The sequence below is a fragment of the Nelumbo lutea genome, chromosome 1 (genome assembly GCF_056320005.1).
Source record: "Nelumbo lutea isolate HS-2025 chromosome 1, American lotus-T2T, whole genome shotgun sequence".
Classification (NCBI taxonomy): Eukaryota; Viridiplantae; Streptophyta; class Magnoliopsida; order Proteales; family Nelumbonaceae; genus Nelumbo; species Nelumbo lutea.
The window spans coordinates 170,405,364-170,414,206 of NC_142684.1; the positions used below are offsets into that span (position 1 = coordinate 170,405,364).

Here is an 8,843-nt window from a genome sequence, read left to right on the forward strand (position 1 = left end):
AAAAGAAACCTAAACGCAACATAACAATCATCCTTGATAAAGGTAAGAAACTTCAGTTGAGTGGACTTGGGCCCATACCCACAGGTCACATCTGTTGCAGAGAATAGGAAAAGTTCAGAAGATGACCCAGCTTCGGAATCAACGGATCTGTCACAAATTTTAACAAATTTCTCCTTTCACGTTATAAAAATTTCGTGAAAGGGCAAAGTTTGGATATTTAGACAATTAAATTAATGGATATCCTGATTACAGGCTATATCTAATCTATAATCTAAGTAGTTTACAATTGCTTTTCACTATATGATAATCAGGGTTCTTGGCTGTTTACACGGCTGTGGAGCTCCAGCATTTCTTGATGGTTGGGGTCCAAAGAGAGAGAAGCTCGGCAGTCACGCAGGGCACCGGACACGTCCCCGATGTGCTCGTGGAATGCCGCCCGCAGGTGTAGAAGGTGAAGGTCGGCCTTGAATGCGATTGCCCTCGATAGTTCTGCGATTGCCTCTTTTTCCTTGTGGTTGTCCATCAGCACTGCTCCGACCATACAACACAAAAAACAAATTCTATCAGCCTGGTCAGTGAAGCACACAAGTGGGCGGCTGGAAGCCATACAACTGTCCTTGATGACAGTTATTCCAACAGGCATTTTTAAGGCTTGTGCAATTTACTCAGATATGCCAAGGTGTGAAACTCCACAAATATTTTGCAGGATTCTTTTAATTCTTATATTTTTCTAAACTAGTTAAAGACTTAAAATATTAATGGTGTCTAAAACCTATTTCAAAAGTATATATCATCGTTTGCTTTCCGTAATAAACTAATAGATATTTGGAAGTGTTTTTTGGAACCACCACCAAAAAAGAGGAAAAACTGAAATCTGGATTAGCACCAACTATTGCCATGAGTAAATGATTGAAGAGCATAGTTTTTCAACAAGCAAATGAAAGTATATACTATTACTTTTCCATATGCTGGTTTTTGTTAATTCCCCATTCATGTGCTTAGTTGAGTTTATATATTTAACTACATATAGCATGTATTGGTAACCATACACATTGCATGCACAATCTTACTACCCTCTTGACTTACAACAGAGTTGTTTAAATTGCAGTCTATAAACGGTAAGTCTTAGGGCCATTACTTGGTGTAATGGTAAAATCTCAGGTTAGCAAGTGGTGGTTTGAGTCTGAGAGTGGCCACTGTGTGCCAAAAAAATTAAAAAGAAAATGTCAAAGGTCAGGACCATCCTATCTACCCCTCCCAATACCCCTTTTTAGCTGGGAGCAACATAGGACAATGACCTTTTTAGAATGGAAGTCTTGAAAACAAAGACAATTTAATACACCCTGTACAACACATTTGTAGATCTGTAACACGAAAGGGAAGTGTGCACTGGAGGAAATCCTACCTGCAGCTCGATATCTATAAGGATAGACTCGAAGTGGATCTAATCGAGTGACCATCTCCAGATCTGCCTTTGTGAGTTCACGGTCGCAGTATTCAGACCTCTTCTCATATGCCGATGCATTGTTTTGAGCCTTCTCAATCAGTTTTGTCATTTCCTCATATGCAGCATTCCGGTCATTCCTAAGGTAATGGACCCTGGCAAGGCCTTGGTGTGCTCGGGTATGCCGAATCTTAAGCGCATTGATATAGCAATCAGCTGCCAAATCCAGCTTTCCACAGTCTACATACACACTGCCAAGATTGTTCAGGGCCTGCCAAGTGCCAAGTGGAACTTAAGAATTAGATACTATGTCACAAGAATGCTGGTTTTTGTTACATCTCACACTGTAAACACAAGAGAAGAAAAATGACTGTAGACCATCTATTTCATATTTGTGCCATGAACACATCAATCTAGACTACTCATTTGGTAGGTGATATCTAGATGTGCTAAAGCCCAAGAGCCAGCAACTGACCAGCCAATTTTAAGGTCTTTTCTTTTGCACTTTATTTAACCATGTTGTTTTCAGCTCAGAAGGTTAGTAATACCTTTCCCAAAGGTGATATATAAGTGATCTAAGGGGCTACCTGTAATGAATGGTCTAGAGTCTAGACTGATATATGATGATCTGGCATACTAGGTTTTCATTGAAACTGAGATACCCCAGGCCAGGTCTCATGAACACTGCCTTTAAGAGAAAAAGGAATGGCCAGGAGATGTTGCTAATAGCATTAAGCAAATTGGGGCTATAATTGCTTCTTGATGTAACGGTACCAATATGGTCAAATTAAAGTTACCAAGAAAAACAATAATAAGGATTTTAAGTTTCCTTCTTTTGTTTTTTACTTTTTCTTTTTATTTTCTGAGGAAACCCAACCATGTATTGCTTTCAAAGCATAATTGTCAAGGCGACGCCTAGGCGACAAGGCACCCTTGGAGTCTCGCTTCGCCTAATCGCCAAGCAGTTTTCTATAGCATGTTATAACAAACTTTTATATTCTTAATTTTTTGAGGTTATAATTATAAAATAGACATTTTTAAACTAAAATATTCATTTTGTGTGTTTATATACTAATTTCTTTCTGTTATTTTCTTATTTGTTAGGGTTTAATCAACACAAACATTGCTAAATGCTGTATTGAACCCTCAAAGACTTCAAAACCTGAACCAATAAGTAAGAAAGAATATAAAATGTTGTCCAGTCAACACATTTTTTTCTTTTTCTTTACTAATTTTGTGTTTTTATATACAAATTTTTTCTTCTTCTTCTTCCACCTTTTATTTTCTTCTTTTCCTATAACAGAAATAGGGGTTCAGCCCCTATATTTTTGAATTTTCTTTTCTTTCTTCTTTTTCTTCTCATGAATATGTTGATTTTCTATACTTCAATATGAAGTTTATACTTTTCTTATGAAGATTATGGATATTAGGAAATATGATTATGGAACCTAGGGAACTACCCTAGGATACATGTTTTTACTTAAAAAACTCCATTACCTAGGCGACTAGGCACCCCCCTATCGCCTAGCCTTGCCTTGGTGCCTTGAAAACCATGTTTCAAAGCAAGGAAGAATGAAATTTCATCATCACGTGTGTTCACAATATTATAATCATTTCTCCACTCTAAAACTCTAGGTAAGATCCATTTAAATATATTTGGGAACAGAAATGCAAACAAATGAATTTTGTGGTGAAAACAATGAACATAGCCTTTTCCTAAATTTCTAGTTATGATGATGTGCAAAAAAATTATATAGTTCAACATGAGAAAATTGATTGCTTTAAAACTATACTAATTAATATTGTTGTTGCTTATCAATAGAAAACCTTATCTATATCTGATTATATCTAATTATTGTATTCATCATTTATAATTTTTTCAGAAGATCAAAAGAATTGATTCTTAATTAGGTGTTGTAAGCAATGCCACAATTTAAAGTAAAAATGCACCAATTTTTGCATTACATAATACACATTACAGGGTGATGAAGGGGTTAGGGCAGACCAGGGTGCACATGAAGTCCACTGACCTTACCACAGAAAGCCTGCAGTTACATGGGTTTGATCCCATGCTTCATTTTGGGAGGGATGCAGAGTGAAAGATCACAACATGATAAGAATGGCCACCAAAGACATGTTATAGTTTCAATAGTTTACAGTTTTTCTTTATGGATGACAACTTCCTTTCAGGTTGTTTTACACTTGGAACAAGAAGGCTCATAAGATGCAAAAAATTCTAAAATCAGCGATTTTAGTAAAGAAGATAATTCAGAACAAGTGGAAAACGTAAGAATTTGGCGGATATTGTAAATATTGAGTAATAACTAATAATCGTCAGTGTAGAGCATAGTTGTCAAGGCGACAAGGTGCCCTTGGGGGCTCACCTTCACCTAATCACCAAGCAGTTTTCTACAGTGTGTTATTAAAAACTTTATATTCTTAATTTTTTTAGGTTATAATTATAAAATAGACATTATTAAACTGAAATAATCATTTTGTGTGCTTATATACTGATTTCTTTTTATTATTTTCTTATTTGTGAGGGTTTAATCAACACAAACATTGCTAAATGCTAAATGCTAATTATCAAAAAGAAAAAAAAAATATTGCTAAATGTTGTATTGAACCATCAAAGACTTTGAAACCTGAACCTATAAGTATTGAACCGGCTTTTCTTTTTGTCTTTTCCTATAACAGAAATAGGGGTTCAGCCCCTATATTTTTTGAATTTTCTATTCTTTCTTATGTTAGAATATGTTATTTTCTTTACTTCGACATGAAGTTTATACTTATGAAAATTATGGATAATTATTAATGAAATATGGTTATAGAACCTAGGGAACTCCCTAGGATAGATGTTTTTTACTTAAAAAGAACTCATCACCCAGGCGACTAGGTGACAAGGCACCCCCTGTCACCTAGCCTCGCTTTGGTGCCTTGAAAACTATGGTGTAGAGAAAACATTGAAGTTAGATGGGCACATACTAGAGGAAAAAAAAAGGATGCCTTGTTTGGGAAAGCTTAGAATTATCCTAGCTTGTAAATGGCTGCTTTGCTTCAGCTGCTCTGAAGAAGCTACCAGAAGAGGCTTCACAGAAATCCGCATGATTGGCTGCACAATGACCAATTTTGACTCTCTGGATTTTTAACAAACTTTGCTTATAAGCATCTTTGGTGGGCCCCACCTTGCAAAGCCAAAAGTCACAGTGAGAAATCCCTTCCAAACCACTACTTTTACAACTAAGATTGGTTGGCTAACATGGATCACTTTCTCTGGATTTTCATGGTAGTTCTGGGCACTCATCATCATCCTCCAAGCCTTATCATGGGTCAGCTACATGAATCCTGTTTTGCCAGTCCGTTCTGTTTAATGTCATATCCGTTGTTAAATTATTGGTGCTTAAATCATTTATTACGACTTCTACCCATGTCTTTTTAGGTATACCCCTTGCCCTTCTAGCCCCTTCAACATGCAACTAATCACTTCTTAAAGGTGTTGTTGATGGTCTTCTATGCACATGATCAAACCATCATAATCCACTAAATTATTCAAATAAATCTTGACACACTTATGATACCAAGAAATCCTGAAAGGATGAAAAGCATGCCATACTGATAGGGAAACCCAGTGCACAAGGCTCCCACCAATGCAGGGCCTGGGGAGGGAGAGATGTACACAGCCTTTTACCCTTACAGCTATACAGATAGGCTATTTCCAAGATTTGAACCCTGGTCACCCAGGCCGCAATGGAGTAACTCAACTATTGTGCCAAAGCCCACCCTCAAAAACATGCCATACTGATACTAAAGGTAAATAATGGATTGTGAAACTTGATTATTTAAAGCATGCAACTCCTAAAGTTAATAAGTAGGAAGTAGGGTGACAGATAAAACATACCTGTCCTTTGCGAAGCCTATCTGAGGGGCACTTCAATGCATCTTCTAGAAATGAGACAACAGTTGAAGAGCATGATGGGTCTTGGCTAGAGTCTGCCAACACATAGGCTTTCAGGAAATAGGCCTCAAAAGATCTTTTAAGATGAATTGACTCTTCTGCTTTGCGAAGCCCTTCTTCACAATGACCCATATCATATGAGATCCATCCCTCGTAAACCAAACGCTCATGTTCACTTGATGCATGCTGGTGTGCCAATTGTAGGCTTCTCATAGCAGCATCTGGACAGTTCAATCTGATCAAGCACAACCATGGATTGCTATCTGCCTTGGCACAAGCATAATCCTACCAAACAACAATACTAAAGGAAACGAAAAAAAAAAAAAGAAAACAAAGGGAATGAGTTACTTGAATATACCTAAGGAGAAGCAAAGACTGTCTGAAGTATAGCACACCTTTTGCTGCATCAGATTCAAGCATCTGATAGATAACCGAGAGAGACCCAATATCATCAACTGAAGACCATCGATCATACAACTGCAGCCAACAATCTGCCGTAGTCCAGTTTTCTACATGTGCACGTACAAGGGTACGGAGTTGCCAAGCTGCCACTTGTCCCTCAAACATCCTATATTCTGGAGAGAGTGTAAGAATTGCCTGAACATCACGTAAGGCTGATTGATAATTCTCAAGTGCCAGATAGAAACAGAACCGGAGTTCCAAGCATTCCAATGCTATCTTGAACCCAAGAATGCGATTGATTTCCCCTAGAGCAGCTTGAACATTTTGCCTCCTCATCAAGGACGCAGCCCGATACATGTATGGATAGTTTAGTGTTGGGTCCAACTCTGTTGCCTTCTCAAGGTCTTCCCACTTTTTGTCACCTTCACAGTATAGCGACCTCTCTTGATACATCCACCCAAGAGGGGTGTGTGAAGATATTACAGAGCTGAGTTTCTCATACGACCATAATTTATAGCCCTTGAGGAAACCCAGCCTAGCTAAGCCTGCAACAGAATAGGCATGGCCCTCATTGAATGCTGCATAAAAAAGTTGTTCAGCTTTATCGTACTCTTTCCTTAGAAGCCTCACGCATCCCAATTGATGAAAGGCTAACTGTCTCTGCCTATTAGTTACTGCAGACTCAACCAACTGTTCAAGGAAACAGGCTGTTATATCTGACCGGGGATCACGGTTCATGGCTACTTCACTTAATAGACAATAGAGAGAGAATGAAGCAGGTCCAACCATGATTGATCTATGCTTCTTATTAGTATTGCTGAATATCTTAATCACCCTATCATCGTTCAAACAGTCAGGAAGTTGATGCAGAAATACTTGCAAACATGAAGCTGCAAGGACTGGGGAGCTCTCCTCAAGTGCATATTCCATGAGGTCAACCGCATCTTGTCTTGAGGAAACCAAAGATGCAAGTTTCCGATCACAGGCATCTTTAAGCCTTTCGCAACAAAATTTGTTGGCAAATATTAATATTTCCAACACGATACTAGGAGAAACTCCTTCTAGACTGCCTGTCCTGCTAAACTCATTAATTGCCCTCATGCTAGAAGAGGAGATACCATTCTCGGATAAATCAATGTCTTCTTTAAGTGATTCCATGAAACACCCATTAAGCATAGAATAGAATGGAGCTGATAGAGCTGCAATCTTCTGCCTATCACAAGCTATCTTCTCTTCTCCAATATGGAAGAAGACAGTACTGGAAACATGAGTTCGAACAGTTTCAATTGTTTCAAGGGCATTTACAAATAAATCAGCGGGAAGCTGAGAGGAAATGTCTAATGGGACAAACTCCTGTACGCATTTCCCGCATGAAGCAAGCAAATCAGCAATAAGCTCTTCACCCTGCTTCTCATACTTCAACCATGCCCCGAAGATGAGTTTCTCATGAACCGTGCTGGCATTTTGCCATGCTGAACGGAGACTCCGGCGTAGCAATTTGACTTCACCAAGGCCCCTAAAGACCTGAAACTGTAGCAAGTAAAGGTTCGACCTCTCACTGGGAGGACAAAACTCAAGTTCTTCATGAATTTGAGCTAGGACTTCAACATAATCGATAGGCTTAAAAAATGGGATAATGGGTGGCTCGGGAACTTTGATAAAAGATTCTCTACAGAAAAATGGCACGATCTCAGATTCATGAAAATAGAACAAACCCAATTTAGTTCAGTAAAACCACAAAGAAGGAGAACTTACATAGAAGACGAGGAATGTGTGGAGAATTTGGATACTTTCCCTCTTTCAACTTCAAGCCATGACTGTGGATTGAGATCATGTATTTGTGTTTCTTTGCAGGATTCAGAGAGAAATAGATTCTTCATGGGGCATAAGAATGAAAACAAGTCCCAGATCTCCACAAGTTTAAGTAGATTTTCTCTCCAACACTCAAAACAGGAGGGTTGGAAGAAAAGGAAAAACAACAAAAAAAAAAAAGAAAAAAGAAAAGATTGGAAGAAAAAGACCACCTTTCACACCACTCACAAATTGAATAGGAAGTTTTGCAAACCCACCAAACAACACAATAAATAAAATGAAATAAAATAAGACTCCCTATCAGGAACGTATCAATCAGACAAAAAATGATATATTGGGTTTCCTTCACTTAGGAAAAGAATCTTTCTGTAACCAGTCTGCTAGTAATAGTATTTTCCTGTTCTACGGATATGAGCAATCATAGACTCTACAATTTATTTTTGGTTCCCCAAGCATGAAGAAATTGCCCAAGTCTCTAAGAGTCTAAATGGCAATTTATCAGTAGAAAGTCAGTGACCTGCTAAGGATTACGCAAAGATCTCTAACACCAGCACTACCGAATCCACATTAGAACCAACCAAATCTCACAACAACAAAGATAGCAACCGAAACAACAACAGAGACTCACCAACCTTTTTGGATTCATTAAGAGGGATAAAAGTGGTAATCCAAGGAAAAACTCAAACAAAAGGGGGAAAAAGAAAGAAATTCAAAACGACTCACTTCTTCCTGCTAGAAATTTCAGAACAAAGTCCCGAAAATCACGAATGTAACGGCACTTGATCAGATGAAAGCCAAGGAAACCAAAGGAATACTCTCGACTCTCGAACTTCGCCTTCTTTGTTTGGTAATACTGAGCTGTTTTTCTTTTTTTCTCTTCCTTCCGTTGAACGGAGAAAAGGCGTTTGATTAAAAATCGACGGTTGTTTTTTTAGTAAAACACAAATTAATAAAAATGGTTTTTTAGCAGAAGAAAGAGAAAGGAGAGAGAGAATCTTCCGGTTTCCTAATATGGCTCGAATGACCAAATCACCCTTTTATTGCTATTGCCAATATATTTTATATCAGAGATGACTTTGGGAAATCACCGATTCCCAAAGTCAAATATGGAGCCGAGGGCAATAATATAATTTCAGGCATTTGAGGCCGAGGGTTCAGCTGAGAGAAAGATGATAGAGGCCTTGGCAGAGATTTTTGAGGATCAAGTTAGCCGCTAGGGCTATTAATAAT

At 38.1% G+C, this 8,843-nt stretch overlaps 1 protein-coding gene and 1 long non-coding RNA gene across 2 annotated transcripts; one reads left to right on the top strand and one right to left on the bottom strand.

The window, feature by feature from the left end:
• Positions 1–10: 10 nt before the first annotated feature.
• LOC148879134 (ETO1-like protein 1) lies at positions 11–8,619 on the bottom strand. The gene is made up of 5 exons (XM_088960553.1): positions 7,557–8,619; positions 5,758–7,470; positions 5,343–5,634; positions 1,406–1,715; positions 11–528 (listed from the first exon to the last, which is right to left on the bottom strand). Exons 1-5 carry the CDS (start codon positions 7,679–7,681, stop codon positions 308–310), a joined length of 2,661 nt encoding a protein of 886 aa, XP_088816679.1. The 5' UTR covers positions 7,682–8,619; the 3' UTR covers positions 11–307.
• LOC148879135 (uncharacterized) lies at positions 289–1,881 on the top strand. The gene is made up of 2 exons (XR_016104135.1): positions 289–679; positions 1,363–1,881. It is a non-coding gene; the product is annotated as an uncharacterized LOC148879135 (long non-coding RNA).
• Positions 8,620–8,843: the final 224 nt, after the last annotated feature.